This window comes from Manacus vitellinus, unplaced genomic scaffold (assembly GCF_001715985.3).
Source record: "Manacus vitellinus isolate BGI_N305 unplaced genomic scaffold, ASM171598v3 scaffold_12_pilon, whole genome shotgun sequence".
Taxonomy (NCBI): Eukaryota; Metazoa; Chordata; class Aves; order Passeriformes; family Pipridae; genus Manacus; species Manacus vitellinus.
This window is the reverse complement of record NW_021938949.1, coordinates 382,649-409,742: the sequence shown is the minus strand read 5'-3', so window position 1 is coordinate 409,742 and position 27,094 is coordinate 382,649. Positions and strand designations below refer to the sequence as shown.

The window sequence follows — 27,094 nt, the reverse complement described above, 5'->3', positions numbered from 1 at the left end:
GCCCGCGGGGGGGACACGGGGGTGTGGAAGGGGTTTCCCCCGTGTGTGACGGGAGCTCCCGCAGTGCGCCGGGCCGCCATCCCGGGGTGCCCTTTATCCCGGGGTGCCCTTTATCCCGGGGTATCCGCCATCCCAGGTGCCCCCTATCCCGGGGTATGCCCCTATCCTGGGGTACCCGTCATCTCGCTGTACCCCCTATCCCGAGGTGTCCCCTATCCCTGAGGTACCCGCCATGCCGGGGTACCCGGTCTGGGCACAGGCGCGCTCGTTTCCATTTTAAAAAATTTCCAGATTAAGTTACAATTCAAGATTATCCCGAGTGTCGGCGTCTCCCGTGTAATCGGCCCAAAGCCGCCCTGGTACCAGTGTCTGTAGGACGGCGTTAACACCACGGGAGGCTTCAGCCTACCAAAGACGGGATTTACTGCACCCTGTAAGCCAGGCTGTAGCAGAACCGATGGAAATAAGGAAATATTCGCAATAGGTTGACCATTTGCATTTATTTAGACAGGGAGGTGTGGTAAAGCTTTAGCTGGGCTTCCTGAACTCTAATGAATAGACCCCCGCTGACAGCTTAGGGAGCTCAGCAGGACCAGTGCAGTTCAGACAGGGATGCTGCAGAAGGGGAAAACAGATTATTTCTTTGGCAATGGCAACAGATCCTGTGGGCAGACACACGTGGATGGTGCTCCAGAGGAGCCAAAGGAGTCATTAGGGAACGTATGAAATCTATTGGTCCCAAGGGGAAGCTCAAGCTTCAAAAGTTCAGCGAGTCCTTCAAGGAGGGAAGGGTGATAAGATCTAGGATAGCACAGTAATGTGCAAATAATGTAGGAAAGTATGAAAGATAATTAGAATTAAAGCTACGATGGGAGGAGAGAGCCAAAAATTATGGGAAAACAGAAATCTGTCTCATTTCTCAAGTCCAGTGAAGTTTCAAGCAAGGAAACGAAGTGCTGGTGACAGCTTTGTTTTCCCAAACCACCTATTTCTAGGGAAACTTTTGAGGATATATGGGAAAGTTAACAATATCTAGTTCTTTACTGTAAACATCCTTTGAAAAGAAAATCCTGCAATATTTCCTTCCTAGGTGTATTTTTAAAAGACTTCTAAGACTTTAGTAAATGCTCTACCTGACGAGTCACACAAGATACCAAAACAGCTCATATTAACTTATTATATTTTCAGCCTACTATTTAAAATGCTTTGGAAGCTTTTAATTGTCTCTGGGAGCTAGTTTTAAAAGCTCTAAATAATTTATCTTCCTTATCGTTTATCTTGATAGTGATCAGATTTTTGAACATCTTTTCCTAATCAAAGGAAGAGAAGAAAAGGTGACATGATGGACTGGAAATAGCTGCCATGATTTTGTTTCTTTGTTTTTATTTACTCCCCATAATTATCTAGTAAGCACTAGCCATGAGGAAATACAGCTCCTAGGTTGTTTGTAGCTGGAAGTGACACTGAGTCTTGAAAGGTGTGCATTGCATTTCACCTGCTACAGAACACCAGATGTTTGTAAGAAGTCAGATAAGCCCACTTCATGCTGCACTGCACTGTGAACCTCAGAGCCCACTGCAAGATCAGGATTTTATAGTGGCAGTCTGCACCCAGACCAAGAGTACTGTGAGATACTCAAAATAATAAAAAGGCAGTAGTTTAATATATAACAGAGATTTGTAATGGAAACTCTATAGCTATGTTGTACCATCCACACTGCTCAAAAAAAAAAAAAAAACAAACCCAAAGGAAATGGAGAACTAAAAGCTGAAACCCCATCCTTCAATCTGCCTGCAGTCTCACAATTTGTTTAAACCAATTTTGGAACAAGCTGCTGATCATGGCGTTCCTTTTGCTCCTCGCTTTGCATTCTGGCTCCTTTTGGCTTGTAGGCAACACAGTGAGTCAGAACAGGAAACTGATGCAGCTGAAAACCAAAGGGACTAATAAGAAAAGATTGGGTTTTATCCAGATCAGTTCCTGATCCAGTTCACTGTGCAGTTGTATCAGCACTGGGACATGGAGTGCCCAGGGCAGGAGTGACAGTGGGACCACACCTTCTGGAAACAACCTACTCCTAAATCAGCTTAAATCACAGTAAAAACACCATCCTGTCCATTGTGAACAGGATTAGACAAATTGGAAGATATTTTTAACAGTATTACCTCTCTGCAAACTCTGCCTGTCATTTTACAGAAGGATTACTGGATAAAGATATGGAAAAAAAATCTGTCTTTCAAAGGACCTGTAATTTCCACCAGGATGATATATATTGTAACATTTCAATACATGGGTTTTTTTGGTGACTGTTCTACTGCCACAGGAGGTTTCTCTTAACTATAACCAAGGGATTTGACCAAATTACGCTTTAAAAGTTTGCTATCAGGTAACCAGTTTCAACTGTTTGAGATACCCACTGCAACAAGACAGAACGTACTTTATATGCTAAATACTGCCAGGCAAAATAAAGTCTATAGAGAAAAGTTTAGAAGAGAGATACGTGCAAAACAAAAGCTGCCTGAATACATGTCTACTTTTCCATGTTTTTACAAGGGCATTATTTATGCCAAAAACCATGGACCAACACAACCTTAATATAGCAGTGGCAGCAACCTTTGTAAAGCCAAAGTAAAACAACTCACAGTTGATACAATAGCAAAAGTCATAAAAGGTGGATGTAAACAAAAGGAGTTTTAGGACTTCTAGAGGCTAGAACATAAATTTTAATAGGTAACTGCTTACTTTGTCTCTGGCTGTTTTCTTTATCTTCCTAGTGCAAAGGGAGTGAGGAGTGACTAATACCCTGTAGAAGTAAAATCAGTCCTGTAAATTATATATTCACTTATAATGAATATGTTAAAACCTATCTGATAATCTGTTTCCTTTTTCTGATAATCTAGGAGTCCTTTTAGTCCTATGTCCTATTGAAGGAATCCTATTGTTTTCATAAGAGCATGATAAATTTAAATGATAGGAACAGTTCAGGGATGTGAACAGCAACTAACATCAGCAGAAGATTGTTTTTATGTAGTTTCCTGCCATCTTGCCTCCCAGAGTTAGCAGGAATGCACCCACTAGGGTAGGGATCTGTCCCTGGCAGCCATCAGATCACCTGTATCAAAACGCTTTGACTCAGAGCTACTCTGCAGCTTTTCATGTTGAACAAGTTACCCTGGGCTGCTGCTTCTGCAGCCAGTGGAGAAACAAATATTTCTGGGACATCCTTCACACGGCCCATTTTAGACAACTACTTTGGATAAAATGATTCTGGACTGAGCAGAGCACTGCACCTCCACCTGCTCAGGTTCACTGTGCGGGAAGGTGGGGGCAGCGAGCCAAGAGACTTTACACCCCTTGGTGCAAGTTTGATTCCAAGATGTGTAAGAGAGCAACCACACCCATTTCAAGCACACAGAGGAAAGAAGGATCATCTCTAACATCCAACATGTATAACCAATGCCAAGCCACTCTCAGTCTCCTTAGCAAGAGGCTGGAAGTCCCGTGGTGAGCAGATGCAGCGCAAATTAATGGACTTTTGGCACTTTCTTGCATGACAGGCACACAAGCAAGCCAGGAACGACTGCTAAAGGTCACAACAATATTCACCAGGAAGGTAGTGAGGCTTCTTTATCTGACTGGAAGAGTTTAAGAGAGAGTTCCACAGAAGTTCTGTGTTCTGTCCAATATCGTTCAGTGTTTCCACTGATGACTCGATAAAGAAGTAATGAATAACCCAACCACATTTTCAAATGACTCAAAATGACTCAATGGCAAGAGAAGCTGCTTTTATAGGGACAGCCTTAGAACTTCAAATAATCTTGGGAATTGCTGCAGTGCTTTGAAAAACAGGATGCACTTTGATACGGGTAAATAGGACATGTTACACAATAATCAAATGCAAAAATAAAATGGGACTTGCAGCAGTCATGCAAGAAAAAGACCTGAGAGTAAAACTGAAAGTCAGACTGCAGTGTCAGTTTCTTGAAAATAAAAAAAAAATCACACTGTCAACAAATGTGTTATAGGTAAGACGTGGAGAATCTGTTCTACATATTCTCTGGTTAGATGCCAGCTGGGATACTGCATTCAATTTTAGGCATTAAACTCAAGAATGAACCAAGAGAGTCCAAAAAGAGGAATGACAATGATCTCGGAGTCTAGAAAACCTGTAAAGAAGATCTTGAAAACTTTGCAGTTTCTTCATCTAGAAAGGAAGAAAAAAAATCATGGAACAGAAGACTGAAGAAAAATACCGTAACAGTCTCCAAGTATAATGTGTTTTTGCAAGAAGGAAAGTGATTATCTTCTGGGTCCACTGGTTATGGGATGAGAAGTTATCTACTTAACCTTTAGCAAGGAACTTTTAGGTTGGACTTTGGGAGAGCTTTCTGACTGTACCAACAGTGAAGCACCAGCACATTTTACTGAAAAAACTGTAAAATCTCCATCACAGGAGGTTTATAGCAACAGGTTAAACAAAAAAAATTGTTGGTTATTATTTCCATATAGCTGATTGTGCAATGGGGGCAAATGAATTTTTAATGTCCCTTCTAGACTTATTTTCTTTTGTTTCTATTTTTGTCCAATCTTTAGAAAAATATATTTAGTCTTAGTATGATAATTCAATGAGAATTCTTTATATGTATCTTTTGTACAAAAGCCAGTTTACCAACAATCTAATACAAATGTAAATTTGCTTTTCCTCCCTCCCCACAAACAAGTAGCCTTAATTCTGTGTTAGAAAAATTCTAAAGCAAATATTGTTTGAGTAATAATAAAGATTACATATTACTCTTTGGTGACTGGGTAGGAATAGAAAGAACAATCTAAAAAAAGAAATGCTGCTGCAAGTCACAAGTCTGTGTGGAACAGACTTATTCAAGCATTGCAACAAAAATGTTACCTGTGCTTTATTTAGAAATAGGCATTTCCAGGTAAATTCAAGGCTTTTTCTTTCCTGATGGCTTAATATGGGTATGCTGAGGTGCCACCTGCACAGCTCACGGCTCGGCAGTAAAACTGAATGCCCTTCCCAGTACTTCAGAGGGGAAAAAAAAAAGCTACTTACCTTATAAAACCTAATGGATTGAAGAGCAGCAGAAGGAATTCCCATCTAAATGCAAATCAGGGCAAAGCCATTTTGAATGCAAGAGTAAACTACAAATGGTAATTTTCCCACCATTTGCTAGTGCTCCTTACTACAATTACAGTTATATACAACTGAAGTAGTTCACAACTCTTCTCCTGATGAGCTGTCAAAGAACAACTTATAATTTTTCCAAATGTATGTCATAGATATGTTTATCCTGTTGCAATTTGTTTGTGCAAAATTAATTTAAAACACCTCCTGCTTAATTTTGGCTTAATCTAGTCTGGTTTGTGAAGTAGATAAAGACAAGTTATCAGAAAAAAAAAAAAGGTTTCATCTGCTGCTTAATCTGTAAATTAAACTCCTATTTGTTTTTTGCTAGAGTGTGGTAACTGATACCAGTGGTTTACAACAGCTGAGAAAACTGGAACGAGGGAGGCTGAGGTCAGAATCCCATCTTGGATCCCTTTGGGATTTAAAAATGCCACCTGCGAGGTGAAAAGGCTGCATGGAGTGGCAGTCCCTGAGGGTGCTGCGTGCTTCGAGAACATGGTCAGGCCCAGTGTAGAGCTCCAGGCCTGGTCTGACACAGAGCCCTCCTCACCTCCAAAAGCTCAGAGTGATCAGAGCAACTGAGTAGGAGTTGTAGTTTCTACCATTTATTCCAAGGAACCTCTGTTCCAGCACCAAACCAACCAGTAAGGAAGGGGATGCCTCGTACAAAATGCTGGATTTTTTTTATTTATTTTTTTTTGGCCGAAGTTTTTCTTCCTGTACCCGGAAGGAATGCAATAAAAATTGCTTTAGTCTTAAAAGGCTTTTGAAATATTAAATGCTCTAATCATGTCAGTGAGTAGCAAGTGTAAATGAAGGTGGTTACAGCTCAGACATTACAATTTGTTTAGAACACAGTAACCAACTCCCATAACAACACCAGGCACTGACAACACACTCTGTATTGGAATTGTGTGTTCCCCAATGTCAGCTGGGTGCTCTGTCCCTAATCTGTGAGGCCCTCAGTGAATTAGGGACACAACTGTCCTGCAGCAGGTATGAAAGTGAGGGAACAACTGTGTCTATTCTAAACTTATTTCTGAAACTGTATGCTGGGGCTGTAGAAGCTCTAATGGTTTGATTTCCTTGCAAAACAGCTCAGAGTTTGCCAATCATGTAAGAACTCTGCTCTGAAAGGATTTTTTTAACTTCATCCCAACATCATCAGCATATGACTCGCCCAGTGATCCTGAGCAGGAGTCTTTTAGCATGAAATACAGAACAACTGCATATTGCTTTTATATTTTACAACTAGTAACCAGTCTCCTATTGCAGGTATCTTCCTATATAGCAGCAGCTATAATATTAATTATTGTACAGAGTTAATTATTAGTGATAAGCAGTCACAGTTGGGGATCTGTAGTAGGTTAAATGGATAACATAAATGGAACAACAAGAAAATTTAGCCAAATCCTAAAAAAACAGAAATACAGGACTGCATTCAGCACTGGGAAAGATGATGAAATGGACAACTTGCATTTCTACTAAATCCTCACTGCAATACTCAGTGTTGAAATCTGCTTACCCTGAAGATAACATGGACTGAATGTGCAGAGTGATTTCACATTTTTAGTGGCAAGCCCTTCCTAAATATTTCTGTATGGAAATGAACTTGCAGTTTAATCCCAGTGAGTTTTGTTCCTGACTTAATTCAGACACGGGATAGATTTACTAAACTTCCTTTAATATGACACCAGAAACAAAGAACCCGTTTTATACACTGCAGCTCCTCACTTTGAGGGAAAAAAATGGTACCAGTGAGAGAAGACTTAAGGATTTCTGAAAAATAAACTTAAGGACAGCAAAAGATGAAGGAATAGTCCAGATCCCAAGCTAAATTCTTAGAGAGAAGTCAAGGCAGGAGTGTAGAAGGGGTAGGATTTGTTTACATAACTCTAATCTGTAGCTGTGTGTCTGATCCTGTATCACTGCTGCTCAGATAAGGTGGAGTTTTGAGTCAAAGATATCAGAGGCATTCTCTAGACAAGCCTTTGTGGCCCACATTCCTTCCTCAGATTACTCATATAGAGTATAGGTGGAGTCCAAATCAAAATTATCAGTGTGACACATTATTAATCAAACAGCACAACAACTTAAATTCTGTCCTTTTGAACACAAAGTTCAAAAAAGTCAAGTTACAATCACTTGTAACCTCCATTGCAAACACAGGGATGCCACTTAGTTTTAATCTATTCCAGAGCTTTTAAGTGTTCTTGTCTTACATATTTGTTATTGTACATGTTCAAAAAGATATAGTTTAGCTGTTTTCACACGTAGACTTGAGTGCTCCTTAGGCTGTTTGAAATAGGACCAACCCTTTATCACACTGAAGGTCACGGTTAAGGGCAAGGGGGAATTACTGCTGGAGAGAGCTGCAGCAGTCAGGTAATAAGCATGATTACAGTAGATATTTTGTTGTAGGAAATGTACATTTGAAAAAAAAAAACCAAAACAAAAACAAAGAACGATTAAGATAATCCTATTGGTAAAAAACAGGTAAGCATCCACTTATTTAAAGTGAATGGAAAAGAAGAAAGCATGAGCCCACATTTATGTGGGTCTTCATTTGCTGGCACTGAATACAGGATTATTTGTGTTAGTTAAAGTTATGCACTCACTTAAGTACTTTAGCTGGATTGAGGCCAGAGTACTGATGAGTAATCTGCAGAACTGAGGCCACTGAGAATAACAAATGAAAAAAAAATACTCAGAGCCAAATCTGATTTAAATAAACACACTTACTACCCACCATTTTGCTTCCTTCATCTTAGTGTTATATTTCAAAGCTCAGTCATGGATAGTGACTTCACCGTGCAAACACTTATTACACCAGCTTTTGATGATATTTTTCAAACTTAAAATGAAACAGTTTTACCCCTAACAAAGCCTGAAGTTAATTGACACCACACTTGAAGCTTGACTAAACTATACAAAATTCTAATAACCTATTCATAGCCTACTGTTCAAATGTAATTTTAGAAGCACAGAATGGTTTGGGTTGGAAGGAACCTTAAAGGTCATCTAGTTCCAACCCCCTTGCCATGATAGGGACACCTTCCACTAGACCAGGTTGCTCAGAGCCCCATCCAACCTGGCCTTGAACACTTCCAGGGATAGAGAGTCCACAACCTCAAGTCCAATGCCTCACCCTTATAGTAAAGACTTTCTTCCTAAAATCTATCCTTAACCTTCCGTTCTTCAGCTTAAGGCTATTTTTACCCTTGTGCTATCACTCCATGCCCTCGTGAAAAGTCCCTCTCCAGCTCTCTCTCAGCCTGTCATTTTTGTGATCATCAGCAGTTTTGAGAGTCTGGAAGCAGATCTACCAAACCTGGATGTTGGCAGAGTGATGGTGGTCAGAGTTACAAAGGCGGCTTCCTGAGAAATAGAGAAAACCTTCAGCTCAGAGCTGAGTCACCCACAATTTTAATAAAACTTCAAGGAATTTGCATAGACCTGGGCTGAATAAATAACTCCCTCTGTGGCACAAGCTGCTGTGCCACAAATGCAGGTAACTGCAGCTAAACAGAAAATGAGCAGCTGCTACAGGTGGCCACTTTCTGCAGGGCTCATCACGACTGAGGATCTCAGTAGGGCTCCAGAAGGAGCCTTTGGAAGCTCCCTCAAACAGGCAGGCAAATAACGATGCATTTTTTAGTGCAGTTCTAGGAGGACTTTGAACACCAGGAAGGACTTCCTCGTAGCCCTTGGGGTTAAGCATTAGCTTTCAAGCCCACCCCACAGCTGACAAACTCTGAGTGCTATCAGTGGCCCCACTAAAGCTTGTGAAGTCTGTTATCTCAGAGTAGCTACTACTGTGCACAAACAAACCAATATATTAATAAACTTCCTTCAACACAGAGGCTATGGTTGACCTGTAACCTCCAAATAAATTAATTTTTGACTAAAAATGCACTGAATGTGCACAGCTTGAGGAATCTAACCCTCTTCTTGAATTCATTCCAGACCTACTGCTGATCACTCCAGGCCTAATTTTTGTGTGCTGCTTCTTTTTTGTTGCTATGCACAAAAGAAAGCTGCAATGATGGCAACACTCAATGGGTATCTTCCTTCTGTCATGCATGCTTTCCATTTTGACAGCCCCTCAACTGCATCCTTCCATCATTTCAGGTACACTACCAGTGGAATCAGATTGTGCTCTGTGCTGGTTCTGTGGTTTGACACCACCTGGAAGGACTGAACCAAGGGCTAAGCAAGAAGCGTATCAAGCACCTGAGCTCAATGTTTCATGGCTACAAACAGTACCACAAAGAGACATGCAAATAGTGGTAAGGCCTTTCCCTGTATTCCAGGAAGTGGAATTGAAAAAATTTGAAATTATTTCCACACTAAGGACCAGGGCTACACCTCGAGCAAGCTGCCACCACGCTCATGTTCCTGCAGAGCTTGTGGAGATGCAGATACAGAAGTGTATCCATAGGCAGTGGATGCTTACAGTGTGGAGATGGCAAATACTGGGTTCACAAGCACATAAGCTTAGATGCAGATTGAGTCTGTAGTTAAATGTCTGCAAAGAGCTGAAATTATTCCTTGTCATGCTTCCCTGGGCCTCAGAAGAGCAGCCTATTTCAGTGACCTTTTGTGCACATCTTGATGTGCTCTGAAAACATGAGGGCTTCCTGTCCACAGTTACAGTCTGCAGTGTAAAAGCCTGTTGCTATAAACTTTAAATACAATAGACTCTGTCTATGGTTAACTTATCTTAAGCCGCTTGCAGCTCCTGTTCAAAAAATATCTGAGTTATGTAGAACTTTTTAATGTGTTTATCACCGTAACATTTCTGACTTAGTGTAGCCTCATTTTTTTATAAATGGGAAACTGAGGCACTGAGAGACCAAGTGCCTTAGAATTGCACAAGTGATCTCTGATAGGGCAGATGGTTGCAGCCAGCTCTCTCTCATCTTCAAGCCATGTCCAGCTACTGGCACTATTTTTCTCCTTTTTAAACTCTTGTTTTCCTTAATGGCTCTGGAACTGACTCCGAATGACTCTGAAGGCAAACTGCAGGAAAGAAGGTTGTGCACTTGCTGTGGCAACTATTTTGTATCAAAAACAGTGTGGCCAGCAGGACCAGGGAAGTGGTTGTCCCTCTGTAGCTGGCACTGGTGAGGCCACACCTCAAGTCCTGTGTCCAGTTCTGTGTCTCATGACAAGAAAGACATTGAGGTGCTGGAGCAAGTTCAGAGAAGGGCAATGGAACTGGTGAAGGGTCTAGAGAGTAAGTCCTGTAAGGAGCAGCTGAGGGAGCTGGGGTGTGTTTAGCCTGGAGAAAAGGAGGCTCAGGGATGACTGTACTGCTTTCCACAACTGCGAAAGGAGGTTGTAGCAAGATGGGGCTCAGCATCTTCTCCCAAGCAACCAGCAACAGGAGAAGAGGACACAGCCTCAAACTGCAACAGTGGAGGTTTAGGTTGGACATCAGAAGAAATTTCTTCATGGAAAGGGTTGTTAAACATTGGAATGGACTGCCCAGGGAGGTGGTGGAGTCACCATCCCTGGAGGTTTTCAAGAAACAAGTGGATGTTGCACTTAGTGCCATGGTCCAATTGACACCATGGAGATTGGTCAAAGGTTGGACTCGATCTTAGAGGTCTTTTCCAACCTAAATGATTCTGTGATTCTGTATTCCTCACAGTGCTCCCTAAGAAATCAGCTTTGGCAGGGTCTTCCCTGTGTGCAAGGTGTCTGTTGGGATGTACTTTTATGCAGTCATTTCCAGCAGGCTTAAGGGAAAGGGGGAAGAAAGGGGTCTGTTGTCTTCTTTCATAAGCTGTGTCTTCATCTGTAGCTGTTCCAGTTTATGTAAGGAGATGGATCCTGAGGTAGAACACACCATAAATGTTTCCCAGTAAATACTGGAAACACCCAAAAATCCCAACACCCAGAGCTTGAAATGCCAAACACACAACAGCAGGGAGATAGCAATCTTGCAGCTGCTGCTCTCCCTGCCACTGTCAGGAGCTATTTTCCATTGTCACCAGTTCTCCTCTCCTCTCCCTCTCCCTCTCTCTCTCCCTCTCCCTCTCCTCTCATTCCCAAGCTCTTTCCCGCATTCTCCTCTGAACCTTTAATGTATTCCCCAACTGTTTTTTCCATCCTCTGTCCATCAGCTTCCTTTCTCATCTTCAGTACTTGAGGTTGTCATTTTTAAGTGTTTTAATAGACCATAAAACTTGTACAAAGCCTCTGATCCGGCAAAGTGACTTGACATGCACACAGCTTTAAGTGCTCTAGTACTGTTGACTCCAGCAGGGCTACCAATATACTTAAAATTAACCACACATTTAAGTGTTTTCCTGGATCAGGGCCACCACCGCATCGACATCAGCCAAAAACAAAACAGCACCTGAGATTCAGCAACATTAATACACAGCAAACTCAGCCAAACCCGGGGCTGTAACCTTCAGGTTACCTTTCCTCAATGCCTTCTGTCATTGCTCACTGTGTTATGGCTACACTTAAAATCTCTTCTGTAAGCACGCACTGGAAGTCGTGTTTAGGAACAATCCTGTTTAAGCCAATGCTTTCTTACGGTTTTAGAATTTGCCTGGCCTGTTTTGCTAGATCAGGCTCTTGGACAATAAGGTCCTCAGGGCAAGAAGCATGTTTACTTTTTTGCTTGAATCATATGTGCTCATATACCACAAACCAGTAATTAGTAACTTTCTGTTCAGAGGTACAGAAGGAAGAAGATTTTCTACATACCACAGATGCCCTGGCTTGTGCAGTTTTAAGCGAAAAAGTAGGATAGATCAAAATGTCAAAAACCTAACATACTAACCTTACCACTGGCAGTTTACTGAAAGACTAAACATGCAAAAAGACTAAATTAATCAATCCCCTCTCGAATTCTGTTCCCTCCCCTTCTTTTGCTGCCCTTCTGCCTCTGATACCTTTTCTCTTTTATTCTCTGTTGATTAATTCACCGGTTTACACTTCAGCTTCTAAGCCCCATATGGTAGGAGCCTTGTCCTTTGTTAATCATACAATAAGATTATGTGCACCTTGGGCCCTGTACAAATCATCATTGTCTTCCTACAAATGTCTTCCACATGGCCCCACCCTCGGTTCCAGCTGAGAACTGAGCTGCTGTTGTGAACAAGCTCAAAGAGTAAATATTTTGCATTCATTTCACCAGCACAATGGAAACATTTTTCCAAGCTGCTGCCAAGATGGTATCTAGTCCTCTTCTGAGTCAGCAGCCCATGCAGCTGACTTTCAAATGGCCAAACTTGCTTGATTGTAATCTTAAAAGAAAAAAAAACCAGTCACAGGCTGTATTTTTAAAGAGCTATATTGCTCTTCTCATGCACAAGCAGGTAGTGACACTATAAAATATGAAAGTTGAGAGAAAGAAGATAAACAGCAGTGAATCTTGTTTCACGATGTCCCCTTTATTTCTCCCAACTTCACAAGTTTATTTCAGGGATTGGGAATGTTGTAAGTGAGAAAGGAATATGACTGCTTTGTGTAGAAAATTTCCGACCAGCTTTTTACATTCTTTAAAGCTCTGTTGGCCATTAAAGACTGTATCCAAAAATAAAATACAGGCAAAACTGGGTTAAGAGAGATGCAGATGCTGAGGAATGCTAAGAGTTCCCTTTCATAAGCATTTTTTGGCTATTCTTAGCTGTATTTTCCCTCTAGTCCAATCCAGAAGCAGGAAAGGTGCAACCAAACAGGTTCAAAGCTGTGCATCTCTCTTCCATTCTCATGGAAAGACTTTGGTCTATAATCCTTTGCCTATTGTGAAGAAACAGCCTAGATGGTAAATAATTTTTGTGTTCCAAAATTGCCCAGTTTCTTACCAACTGGTAACTGGTAACTGTCAGTGATCTTATATTAAACTGCAGCTTTCCATTAAATCAGAGAGTGGGTATCCAGTTTCTAATCACCAATGGAGTTTACTCCTATGAGAAGTTCTGACCTTCTAGATGTTCTAGCAAAATAACAGGATGCTTATTAAATTATCGAGTCTAAAATTCATAAATAAACTGTGCCATGAGAAATCAGTTCAATGGGTAAAACGAGGCTGTCCCTCGAGCACCCTCTTATGTCACGTTACTTAACCAAAAGATATCTATTTATATAGACACACGAGGCCAGATCCTGAGGTTTAGCCTTTCTATACCATGCACAGTGCAGGATTTAGGGTGATAAAAGTATGCTAGGTTTAAGCCACTAACTCTGTCTTCAGGATGCTGGGGTCATGATTTCGGTACCAATGTGTATCTTAAAAAAGCCCCAGAGATGGTCTAGTTTTAATTGCCTTAGCTACTTATAGCCCTATGAGAGCTGTCAAAGCAGCTGGGAATTGATTGGACTCAGCATTCTGGCTATTCATCCTTTCCAACTCGCCTTCCTCCTTTTGATCCAGGACTAGGAGGAACAGGAATTGTAGGACTTCATGTCATTAAAATAAATTCTCCGCTGAGTGAATCCATGGATAGTTGATTAAATTATCTCTGTGGCTGCAGAAAAAGCCACAAGCTGACACAGACACACACTTCCTTAGGGGAGAAAAAAAAAATCATCTTTATGCAATACAATTTCTCTGCATTGGAAGATTGATTGAACGAATCTGAACACTGCAACCAGAATACAAATATGTGAGGAAACCAGTGTTTCAGGTGGTTGTGATTGGACATTTTTTATTTTAAAACAAATAAGTAGTTTTTTTTAAAAAAAAAGGCAAATCAACCAGTAGAAAAATGATATTAAGATGATTCTTGCATATTTTAAATACTAAAATGGGAGGAAAATACCAAAGATATGACTAGGAGGCAGAAGGTGAAGTGGGCAAAGAGAATATTAATAAAATGTGAGTTTTAATTAAAAAGTTGTGTGAAGTAGTAGAAGCTTTCTATTTCTGTAATGTTCAGGTCCAAGTGAATTTATTGGTTCATTTATTCTTGAAGTCCCAGTAAATCTCAGTACGGATTTTTCCAACCATATTAAATAATTCTCCTGTGAGCTTATATTCAATTCAGTGGAGCTACCATGATGTCTAAGGAGACTGAAATCAAAGCTGGGGGGGCTCAAGACATTTTCCCAGTAATATTTTTCGTAATTGTTGCATAGTTCATCACAAAGTTATTCCTTTACTAGGTTTGCAGCTAATTAGTTATATGCCAACTGTTGGACAAATATATACCATTTTAAAATTGAACACACTTTCACGTGGATAACAACAGTTCCCGTAGGGAGAAATGCTTAAACAAGGCTTGTTACAGCCCCTGGGATCTATTAGAGAACACGATCACCTCCCAGGAGTGCTGCTATTAAGGCACTTAAAAGGAGCCTGGACACACCAGCACTGCCAGAGCTTTCATCACTGGTAAATGACGGCCTTTCGGGCTCTAATTTCGGTGATCAGTTTACTGTGGTGCAAATCAGAGCTGAATCACAGTAATGCCTTGGCACTCTCATGCATTGCCTTAAACCACACAAATGCTGAAATAAGGAGTTCTGGTGCACTTGCAGACTGGATTCCTTTTTTCTCAGCCTGTGCCTTTTTTCGTGACAACATCGGAATCAAAGAACACTTTTTCTGTTCTCTTTATCAGTTTTAAATCTCTATAACCAGCTGGCAGGTTACAGAGCTCTGATAGGTGGTGTGGCTTTTTTTGAGAGAGCCAAACCCAAGGACCTGCTGCACATATCCTGGTTCCCAGGCTCCTTGCCAGCACGGGGTGTGATGTAAGAGCCTTTCACGCTGAACAAGTTAACAGCCCTGTTTTGGAGTTTACTACATTTTGGCTAAGACACAGCATGAATAGCCTTGCAGGAAAGTACTACTGTTTAACAAGCAAGTAGCTGCAGGAACAATCTGGCTTCCCTCTTGTATCTAGGACTAGAAGAGTCCCAGCTGTACATTACGTCTCTCCTCTCCCATATACTAGAGCAGAAGGGACTGTGTAAAATGAACACAGACCAGTCTCTTTCAGTGCCTCACATGTGCTCTGTCTGCAGTTTTAACAGGACTTGCTCACACAAGGTGAGAGTAAGTCTCAGTCTACCATTTGTCTGAGATTTCCTCTTTTTAAGAACGTTCTGGGCGATTACTTGGCTAAGAGGTTATTTGGAGAATCACACAATCATAGGGAAAGTACCATTTGCAGGCATGTTCTGCCTTTGTCACTTCTTGTGAGCAGAGAAAGCCCCGGCTTTGTTTTCAACCAAAAGAGACCTCAAAGGCAACTCTCCAGTCTGGAGCAAGCACCTTCTGGCCTGGACTCCTTTCATGTTGGGAAAGGGGAAACCCATAAAGGCCAGGAAATGATGTACCACAGAAACACTTGCGTTTGCAGGACACAGGGAACAGTGATATTTTCACAATGTCTTATACATCAGTGGAAGAAGAAAGGGTGGAATGAAAAGGATACAACCACATTAAAGCTCAACACACCACATTCCACTTCAAAATACAGGCAGAGGAAACAGGGCAAACGCGCTCGTTACTGAACATGCAGCCTCTCTACATTCCTTTCATTGTCCGTAATGTCACATTAGAGAAGAGTTATCGTTTACCACTTACTGCCTAGAGGTTACACCATCCAAACAACACAAGGCCAAAGTACATGAGTCATGAACTGTATTGTGAAAAATCAAGTCGCTCCCTCCCTGTGTAACGCAGCGCACAGTAATCTTTAGGTGCAGCTTTGATCTCTTATCAGCTGAATTTCTCATTATAACCTTCTAACTCCACGGCTAGGAACACCTGCACAGCCAGGGGAAAGCCTGTAGGAGCTGCTGCAATGGTGTGTCACAGCCCCATCACATCTCGCTTTGGGCACCTCTCAGAAGTGCCTGGCTCAGAAATGCAGCACCCGGAGTCACTGCCTTTGCAAGCAGTGCAAGAGGCTGCTCAGCCCCCTGGAGATCTGATTCATCCCCTGAAAACGCCTCTCTGGGGGATACAGAGACAACTGCAGCCACTGTACTCCCCGCTTAAGCGGCTCAGGTAGGTTTCTAAAGTTAGGTGGGATAAATCCAGACCTCGGTCATAATCACAGACACCCATTTAGCACGAGGTTAATTGCTTAGCTTTGAGTACTGTGTTGAGATGATACTCGCTGAAGGAGGATCTCCCTCCCTCAGGAACTCTTTCCCACTATTTATTCCCCTCACCAGAATCAAGGGCTCAAAAATCACATCAAAATATACACTGTTGTAAGTGCTACTAAAGCATGAAAGGAAATAAATATTGCTGGGAAATAAACATTTTTATTCTTTCCTCCAAACCTTCTCTCTTACTGAATAGATTCAACCGTTCTGCACAAGAATTTCAGACACATAAAAAACAAGTACAGAATCAGCTTCAAATGCAATTAATTATAAAAATGGGCTAAGAATTGTTCCAAGTCCTGATACTGCACCTTCCCGCTCTTCTGGTTTTTTTTAAATAATAATTCCGGGCCTGGGTCCAAAGGTTCCTCTTTTCTACTGCAATATATATAGTAATCATGAATCATTTGTAATAGTTCTGGGATCTCACACCTTATCGCCAGTTAAACAATGTAATAACTAAATGAGATGTAAGTTGACAGAGTCCTGTAGATAAGAGTCAACTTCTCATTTCAGATGCCAACATAGAAGCTTCCCTATCATTAAACTGGTCATCTAACAGCACGGCCATGAATCCATGAAACCATTTCTCACTTAATTTATGGTGTGTTTTTAAGATAATTCAATTTTTTATGCCAGCAAATGGTGATGTAAGTAAACAAGAAATGAAGTTTGCCTTTTACAGATTTGTTTATGGCGTGTGATTGTGAAATCGTGTATTTATTATCACATAGCTCAAAATAAATGAAATGTTTGAGACATGGCACTCAAATAAAGGATGTCGGTACTGCTGTTGCGTTTGTAAATGAATGCTGGGTCAGTAACATGCAGGGATTGAAAGAAACAACAGTCCTGAGCAAACACACATCAGATTCAGGTTTGTGCCCTTCTGCAGGAACTTACCCTTTCCCTCTAACAGTTTCTCCTACCAGAAGAACATGGCAAATCTAATCTCTCTCCAGTCTCTGTTGAAAATTAAACATCCAGAGCTTTGTTCCTCACCGAACTGTGGCTGCTGACATTTATTACCAAGTAAACCAGAAACCTAATGATTCACAGCCCTGCACACTCACTGTTCTCAGATATAAATGAGTACAGAGAGTACCAGACAATCAGGTGCTACACATCTCATGTGTTTCTGTATCTTCTGAACAGGAGAGAACTGAGTTCAACATGCTGAGTTTCCACCAAGACTTTCTCCTGTACCTATATACAACCACAACTGTTCATAAAAACTTGCTGAGAATTCCGTTTCTTTATTCTGGCATCTTCTACTCAACTTCATATTGTCTGAATCAGCAAATAATTAAAAACAAAATAAACTCTTCAGTCTTTTGGTCAGTGGAATGTGCTAAGATTATGTTGTTTCCTTACTTCTATTCTAACAGGTACAAAAGGCTCCTCTGTAGCTGCATAACACAGATAAACACATTCATATGCAAATAATATGACTGATTGACTACAACCTACTCAAAATATTTTTGTGTCCTACAAACCTTTGGGTTTCATTATTTATGTATCCCAAGACTATACTGACATGGAAAGGCATTGAGTTGGCTAGACAAAATTTACTGCTGGAGTTCCCTGACTGTAAGCATATTTTATTTAATACTTTAATGATTTACTTTTGCATAGCAGCAGAACAGAAAGTCTGTAATTTGTATTGCTTGTTTAATCTAGGAAAAACAAAGGTTGGCTACAGGTACAACAGGATGTAACAAACAATGAATGAAAACGGCCATTCATTATAATTAATGGTTATAACCTGTCCATGAAAAAAATCAGGTCGAAAATCAGAGACTTCCTAACCTTTACAGAAGGGGCCCCCAAAACAGGGCACGTGTTTTATGGGATGTGTGTCAATAACTTAAAAGTAGCCCGTGAACACCGACCCAGGACCCAAATGCTTTCAGCATCACAAGAGCTGCTGCTGCTGTGGAGGTACCTAACACAAAAGCAAAAAGGTTTTGGGATTGCTGTGTTACCGTGTTCAGATCCTGGAACAGCTTTTCCCATGGGTGAGTGGGAGGAAACTTCCTGCTTTTAAAATAAACTACTGAGAACTGGAACGAAACAGAACCTGCAGTCATTCAACAGAGAAACTGATGTCAAGAACTTTGTGCCCTTCACATTTCTAGATTTCTAGATACAGAAAATGTCAAGGATTTTATATTTTGAGGGGGAAAAAAAGAAGAAGAGAGGGGCAAGACAGATACAGGGTAGTTAATTCTGGTCAAGTCTTCTGGTTCCATGAGGCAGAGGAACGGAAAGATACAGTTAATGCAAAGGAATTAACACAAAAAAGAAAGAAGGGGCAAAAAGGAAGAGGAGGAAGAAAGAAAAGAAGGCATGTGATGCCTCTGAGGCTCAGGCTGACCAAGGCAGAGGGGAGGAGGCACAATGGCCTGCAGTGCAGATCTTGTGGTGGAAAAAATCAGAGGCTGGCATTCATGCGTTCCCAGGAAATGCTGAGTTATGCATTCCCAGGAACTGAAGAAACTGTTCTTATGAAGACACCTTTACTATGTGGGGGCTGGATAAGTGCCCTGGTAGTGCTGCTCTTCTTCCTCTACTCTCTGAGCTGGGGCAGGAGGTGTGATAGCAACTAGTGCCATTAGTCACCAGCTGTCCCAGTCATCTCAGACCCCAGAGGCAGCAGGAACTCAAAACACTTGCAGCTCACACTGTGAATTTCTTTTTGATATGCTCTCCTTGGCTGCTAACTCTCTCATCAGTTCTTCCTGAGGGACATAAAAGACAATACTAAATAAAATCTTACCCTTCTCCAAGCTGGCATCTCAACAGTGTATGTTGGGATCTGTAGCCATTGCAAAACTCACTTTGAGACTGGTGCAAACATTAGTTACTGCTTGGGTAAATCAGAAGGGAGCTACCACCTTTGGATTCCTAGTGCCTGCTGAGCCATATTCTGGGAAAGCTGGAATAAAAGGCCCACGGCACTGTCCTTGTGCTGTTCCACAGTATGGACACACACACTGTAGCCCATCAGTCATAATACAAGACAGTTAACACACAACCCTGTACATTTCCAACTGGAAAAATGGACACATGCTTTACTTACTGGTTTTGAGGTAGCACAGGGAGCTGGTGTCATGATGGGAGGCTTGGCTGCGCTTTGAGCTGGAGGCAAAGAGAATCTCTGCCCTGTGTCCGGAGGTGAAGAACAGTGAATCCGTGTTTCTAGTCTCTCAGGCTCATGCTTATAGGATTCAAGAGGAAACGTGGGCTGCTTGGTCACTTGTGTTGGGGTAGATGGAGAAGAGGAGAGGCCAGAGGCTGTGAACAAGAATAAGGACCCAAGATCAGTTCAGAGGAAGAGCAGGTGGAAATCTCAGCTTTACAGTGAACCTGTGTGTTTTCATCATATTTTCCCAAACTAACAGGATGGATCTCAGCTCCTTGTTTATGAAAGGGAATCGCTCTGCCTTGCCATGAAAACCATTTTAAACTGGATGAACTGTCTGATCCATTATAGGGAGGTGTGGTGGGAAGACGGGAGTGCTGGAGGTTTGTGTTGTGTTAACCTCCCATCTGATTGCCTATTTCTAAAATGATGCTCTCATTTTAATACTCCTGTGAGTCTCAGGATTACAAATGGTTCAAGAGCTTTAATGGTTGCTTTTTCTTCTTTTTCATTATTTTAACAGTATCTCGTCCAGCAGATAGAATACAATTAGGAGCAGAGGCAAAAAGGAACAGGGCATATTTCCCATGAGCCTCAATTTGCTTTCTGACGCTCTTGGCAATGCCTTTGTACAAACTAGAATTGTTTTCAGCAGCCTTTGAGGAGAAAGATTAATCATATCTTTTGCTGAAAATCAGTGTCAGCAGCAGATAATTTCTCCTGTGAACATCCTGTTTTTATTTGACATGTGTATCTACCCCAGCTGTATTTTTGGTCATGTTCCTAGGGCAGTTCTGAATCGTGATCAAACAGATTTAAGCTGTATTTATTACCCATTTAAGAACCAGCAGACACCCACAACCAGTTAGAAAACTCAGGTGCCAGCATCCGTGTTTCTTGTTATATCTATATGTAAGTCAGCAAACAGAGGGAGACTCTCTGTTGGCAGCATAAATCAGGATAGACTTAGATGCATAAAAGCCATAATGCTGAAGAGGGATATGTATTTTTAAGTGGGCTGCAAGATCTCTGAATTTGGTTCCCTTCTTGTCCTTCCAGAGACTTGTGCAGATGATCAGTTAGTCCAGCAGAGACTCAATTACATCGAAAGGGAGCAGATAAGCACAAAATCCCAAGCTACTCAAATGAGTGTTTGGGAACACAGTGATGCATCTTAATGGTAAGTAAGGCTCCTCTTCTCAGACTGAGTTTTCAGGGCTCCACCAGAGATTATTGCACCTGAGATTTTTTTTCCCATTCAAGAGCTTTGTATTGGTGTAACTGAGCCCCCACCAGTCCTTCCTTTGAACCCAGGGTAAAGTGCATTAGTACAGCTCACTTTGTCACATTTTACCTCACAGGGACCATTTTCAAAGAAAACTTTGTATTGATGGAAAGTGAGAATAAAACTCAGCAATTACTAAGATGCTGAGAGTTGGAAGACTGGAAATCCAGCAAGTCAGGGAGGGATCTATTACTTGAAGAAACTATTACTCCTGACATATCTGGGGAAGAGTTAGCATATCTTATGTTTAAAGGAATTAACATGGTATACAGGTAATTGTTTTTTAACTATTATTCTTCTTTGAAAACAGCCTTCCTCGATGGCTTTTACATAATAAGAGACTTAACTTTATCATAATTGAGTCACTCAACAAGAAACCTGCAAAATAATTAGGCTCCGATGTTTCTTATTAGTAGTGGGTTTAGTGGTGCAGAGTACTGTATTTGTTTCTTTCAAAGAAAATCCTAATTCTCACTGATAAATTTTAGCTTTGTTGGAGTCAAAAAGGACCCAACACTCAGTCCCTCCTTTTGGTCCTTTTCCAAAATTGCAGCTGCCCTCCAAGGACTTCCATTTCATTTCATAACAAGCTCTGCAGCTCTGCCAGTCGAGCAGCAATAACACAGTGGAGACTGGGTGTTGTAGGCAGATACAAATGTTGGCTGATGTGACATGCCATGGGGAGAGGCAAGAATAACCACCCTGGCATTTTGAACGTCCTCAACTTCTGATTTTAGTGGGAACTGAAGAGTGTGTTCCACCTCCTGAAGGAATAAAAGGACACCAAACTTGCCTGTTCAGTTTTTTGCTTACAGACAAATTTAGATAAACAGTTCCGGGGAAGATGCTCTTCTGTGTTTTTATGGATGTACAAACGTTCCCTGAGTGCTCAGACGCTCAGACTGGGGATGAGGTGGATGGGAGCTGTGATCAATGCAAATGTAAAACCACTAAAAGGGAGAAAAACACAATTAGATCTTAAAGTCTCGCTGCCGGGATGTGTTCACTGTGTGCTAATGTATTCAGCAAGTCCACAAGAACAACTTCCAGTAACCAAGAGGCTCTGCCAAAAGAGCTTTTACCAGACATAAGGAAACCACACAGTCAGCGGTCGAACAAGGCCAGCCTGCCAAGTGCAGAGGACGCCTACAGGACACAGGGAGCTGTGGATCAAAGGAGACCAAGAAAGTAACATCTCTAACCTCCTGAGAAAACTATTGCCACCTCATTGAAGTTTTGTAACAGCCCAGGCAGGACAGACACCATGGTTTCCATTTCATGAGGACATTCACTAGTGGTGAATATCCTTTTAGATGCCAACCTTGGACACTTGGCATGAGTTTTTGTGGATGAAGAGCATCTGTGACCCCCCAATGCTGAGCCTTAGAACTGTTTGTTTCAACTAGGTCCTTAAAACAAAAAGTACTTGCTGTGAGGCACACCCTAATACATCTGAGATTCAATTTGTCTGTGACTCAGTTTCTGCACAGAGGTAGAGGGAAAATATAATTATTTTGCAGGGTACTTGATTTAATTTATGTAGTTAAGCTTTTCAATCTTTTGAAAGCCTAACTCATAGCATTATTGTGGTATCTATGTTATTTACATTTGTACAATACTGAGATTGAAGGCATAATCACACAGGACATATTAAATACTTTCTGTGGTTATTAAACCAAAAGACTTTTGGCTGCTGTGATACAGCTCAACACCCTAAACCCTGCAAGGGTTTTTATAAAAGCCTGAAACATAAAAGAATGAAAACCTGTAATAAGTCCCCAGACCAAAATCAGTTCAGGAGTAACAGAACTTTGTATTAACTTTAGTCCTACTGGGCTGCCAACTAAACAGGCAGCATTGGTGTAAATATATTGTTATCTGTACATGCAGTAGCTGCCCTGTTCTACTGCAGTAGAAGGAATCCAATGAAGAGACAAGATACAGCTCTATCCCATGGCTGATAACAGCTCATTTTGGAGAAAGCATGCAAAACAGTTAAGCAGAGAAAACTAGATAAGTCTAGACTCTTCTACAAGGAAGCTGAAACAATTCAGTAGGTACATAGGATTTTAGAGAAGAAACAATCTTCAACATTGGCTACAAACTCTATTGTTTCTGGTAACAATACGAACAAAATGTGGCATTTTCATGTTAGGAAACTAAATAGCTGTTCCTTTTTTCCATAACACAAAAAAAGAATTTTAGAAAAAAAAATTAAAAAGACAGAAAAAAGTCTAGCAGATCAGTTCCTGTGTCACTGCCTAACACAAGGTTTTGTCCTTTTGGGTTGGAACTAGATGATCTTTGAGGTCTCTTCCAACCCAAACCATTCAATGATTCAATGATTCTGTGTTTTCCATTGATCACCCCTGTTCAGTTTTGAAAAAATCCAAGAGGTTTGCTTTATTCTGATTCATTCTGACATTCCCTTTCTGAGGACAAAACAAGAGCAAATAAAGAGGATAACTTTGTTTATCCCTGTATCGAGTAATCATGAGGTCTAACATTTGCAAAATGGAATATGCATATGAATAAGAATATTCATAAGAATGTATGAATGCGTGGTGAAAATTTGCATTAATATACAGAAACATCTTTCATATTATGGTATGGCTTTACATGGATCCTAAGAGAACTAAATAGCACTAGTCTCAGTTTTGAGCAGAACAGGTCTATCTCCAGTTGCCTTCCCCCTGTGACAGTGACAGCACACCAGAATTCAGTTCTGTGCCTTTATTTGAGCAGCTTCAGCTGGGATTGAGCTACAAATCACAGGTTGGATCCAAGAGCCCTGAGCAAGTGCTGCTGGAACAGCAGAGCCCACACCTTTGGCCCAAGTCAGCACTGGCTGGTATCAGGCTGGGTACAGACATACAAAAATAATGTTGTTCCCTTCACTTGTTTCTCTGGGTGTTTGAAATTGTATCTTTTAAATAAAGCTCTTATTTTGCACGGCATTAAGTTCTCCACCCACCTACGTGGGCATTCTGATCCAAACCAGCCCTCCACTGATACATAACAGGAAAGGATAAAGGATAAAGTGCTGCATTGTCATCCGTGTACTCCCAAGGGAAGAGGGGTGGCTGCCCTCCTACATTTCCTACATTCCCAGGGTGACACCCACAATGAGTTCTGTCACCTACATTTCATGCCTGACCTGGCAGGATGCATCTGGTGATTTCTGGGAGGAAGGATGCTCACAGTCCAGTGATTCCTGCCAAAGCCTCCCTTTTTATTATCAATCCTTTTCCAGAAAAAAAAAACAACAACAAAACAGCTGCTGCTCCCATGAACCTTTGGAGCCACCTGCCCACAAATGATGCTGCTAGGAATTTCAGGGATGTGCTAATGCTTCAGGGGGACAGTAAGAGTCACCCTCCCCAGTGGATGGCCCAAAGGATAGAGCCAGCAGCCTACTCTCAAACTTTATTTTTGCATTTGAAGTTGCTGAAACTGGTCAGAGTTACTGGCCATGAAAATTAAACCACTTTTGTAATTTACCTTTTCCTAGGAATCACATTTCAGTATTCTTTCATCCTGTACAGGATCAAGCCAAAAATAACATTGCTAATATATAAAGCTGTTGCTAAAACAGTTTCCCAAGTTTATATATGGGGATATATTAATTTACCATCTAGACTGATAATTCTCAGGAAAAAACACCTAAAGAAAAAACAAATTTCCATTTGCAGTGGCTCCATGTAACACTTTTTGTCTTGACTCCTTCACAGGACAGCACTGTCCTTTCATTTCCATTCTCAGCTGGCAGTGAAACAGAGAAGGCAGCAGGCTGTGGCTGCTGAATTTTAAACACTCAGCAGCACAAGTTAATCTGAGTTGAGCTGCTGGTTCATTAAGCTGATTCACTCTTCAGACACAATACTATGTTAATTTTGACACATAAGCGAATTGATGCAAATTATGGGAAATGAGGTTTAATGCCACTTAATGGCAGTATAAAACTCTGAACCCATCAGCAGGTAAATGGCCACTGGCTGTTTCTATCCAAACAGTACTGGTAATATTGACGCTAAATGTTGTAAAATACCTGCTAGCTTTAAATAAATAAATAAATAAACCCTGAAAAGTAATCTGAAGAGTTATAGTACCAAAAAATATCATAGATATGCCCAGGAAATTTCCTGCTGTATTTAACATTGTTACTCACACACCAATTCAGGTGCCTCCCACCATATAAGAACTACAGCTGCTACTGTTGTACCCTATAGCCTATGTCTGTGATTGACAGTGCATCATGGCCAGGCCTTCCAGTCTGCCAAGCTCCCTGATTCTGGCTGAGCAGCATCTATCCTATCTGCATTAATACATGCATTTGTTTCAATCTTACTGAAACAACTCCATGGCTTTCCAGTCAGTGGGTTTAACATTCAGTGGAAAGCTTACTTGTTTCATAAACCATCTTTCAGATGTTATTAATCAAGGAAAGAGAAAAATACACTTTCTAAGTCATTAAATTATCACATGCTGCCTGGAAATTTCACAGAGAAATGTGTGGTTTTGCAATAAACCTCTAATCTCTCTCTATTAGTTCAAACATAGCAAAGGAAACCACTCCTTAAGTGGTCTTGACCACAGAAATACTTGACCCTGAAAACCCCAGCTTTTGCTTCAGAAGCTATTTCACTTTGTAGAACCAAAGCCAAAGCCCCATCAGTTTTTAGGATTCTACCTGTTCTGCTCTGTTTGTCGTGTCGGAACAACACTTGTATCTGTGGAATCTGCAGTGTAACACCTTTTCCCCTCAAAACTGAGAAAATCAGGGCCTGAAGAGACTAATTTGTAAAGTTTTGAGAATTGTTCTTCTTTATGAGGATCTCAAGGCCCCTTTATGAGGGAAGACTGATCAGGAGAAACTCTTGCCCAGTGCTGCATCCTTTAAAGGGTTAACTGCAGATCTCTCATGCACTGACGATCAGACAGAGGATCTTCCACCTTGCCCAGAACCATACATTGGTTATCTTATGTTTGTTACATGTACTTGCCAAATCTGGAAAGACTTGACACGTTTATCAGCTCATAAAGCAACAAACACATGGGATCCAAACACAGCAAGCAGAGACCAGAAACTCTGGTGTACAGCACCCCTCCAACGGGCTTTTTCTAGTTCTCATTGGCAGGAAGGTTCCAGCCTGGCTTCTAACTCCCAATTTTCTGCCAATGCTCCTCCTTTGTCTTGCAAATACAGGAGAGAATACCACAGGCAAATAATTCATAGCAAAGCAAGAGAGATCACCCACAGGCTTGATGGCAAAGAATGGCTTTTTTTTTGAGACAGCCAAATGCACATTCCAGTGCTGTTCCACAGCCTGACAGGTGAGGAATTAAGAGGTTGAGGTAGTCACTGAATAAGTGCCTGGGCCAGGCATGAACAATGAGCTTAATCATAGTGAGTGACTCAGCACCAAGACTTTACCAGGCACCATAAGGCTGTGGCCAGCACGGTGTCAGAAACACTGGCAATGTGTACCTTGCCAGCACAAGTGCCTGTGATAGGAGGAAAGCATTAACAGTGATCCTCAGAAGGTGACAGCCTGATGGTAAAACATCCTGTAGAACCAGGAGAAGCGGGAGGAGGAGGTTTGGGCTCCCCTCTGTAGGAGAAAGACTCGAGAGCAAAGAACGCTTCACCCTCCTGTGCATCCATCACCCACAGAGCATGGGGTGAAGAAGTTTGCAAATACCAGCTTTTCAGTCTCTGAATCACCAGGCTAACTCTCCAATCCTGCCACTGGCAGCAGAGCAAGAGGAGTTTAGGAGGACCACCTCTCGAATGGCCCTTGCTGCACACACACCCAGGACCGCGGGTGACGGGATGTGACGTTCTGCAGCCGATGCCTGGGGATGGCTGCGGGGCTAGAACAAAAGCTAACTGTGGTAACTGTGATACCTATCTAAAAAGTCACTAAAATGAAAATCAATCACTCTTCTTCCTTCAAACTATTCTGGAGGGACACATGACATCTGTGCAAACCCCGAGTTTCTGATCCAAACCAGATGACTAACGAGCATAAGCCAATCCATGCAAATAAGCCACGTGCAAGAGTTGGCCCTTATCAATGTGCTGAAAGAAAAGTCTCCCCTGACTCCCCAGCCCCGTGTCGGCACGTTAGCCAGGCACAGCCCTACATCACATGGCAGAGATTCACATGGTCACTGGTACTACTGCTGGTCACAGCCGGCTGCTGGGAGAAACAATGCCTACAGCAGGACAACTTTATTTACTTAATACACCACCTGGCACTTAAACTTTCACAGAGTACTTCGTGTTCAGAGCCTTTAATGAAATAACTTTTGTTTTCTGTTTTAGCAAAGAGTCTGGCTGCTAAGGCGAGCATTTAACAGCTCTTTCCACATTAACCTCCTTGTCCTATCCAGGCTTTCTTGGCTGTTTTCAGCCAAGCTGAGCTAAATG

The 27,094-nt window shown here is 41.5% G+C and overlaps 1 protein-coding gene across 1 annotated transcript in view; it reads right to left on the bottom strand.

Annotated features, from left to right (window-relative positions):
* PRKAG2 (protein kinase AMP-activated non-catalytic subunit gamma 2) overlaps positions 1-27,094 on the bottom strand; it is a 210,094-nt gene that overhangs the window by 49,194 nt on the left and 133,806 nt on the right. Inside the window, exons 4-5 of the mRNA XM_025894537.2 lie at positions 19,314-19,528; positions 18,915-18,972 (exon numbers count right to left, since the gene is read on the bottom strand). Of these exons, the coding sequence (XP_025750322.1) occupies positions 18,915-18,972; positions 19,314-19,528 (273 nt within the window). The remainder of the gene's footprint in view (positions 1-18,914; positions 18,973-19,313; positions 19,529-27,094) is intronic.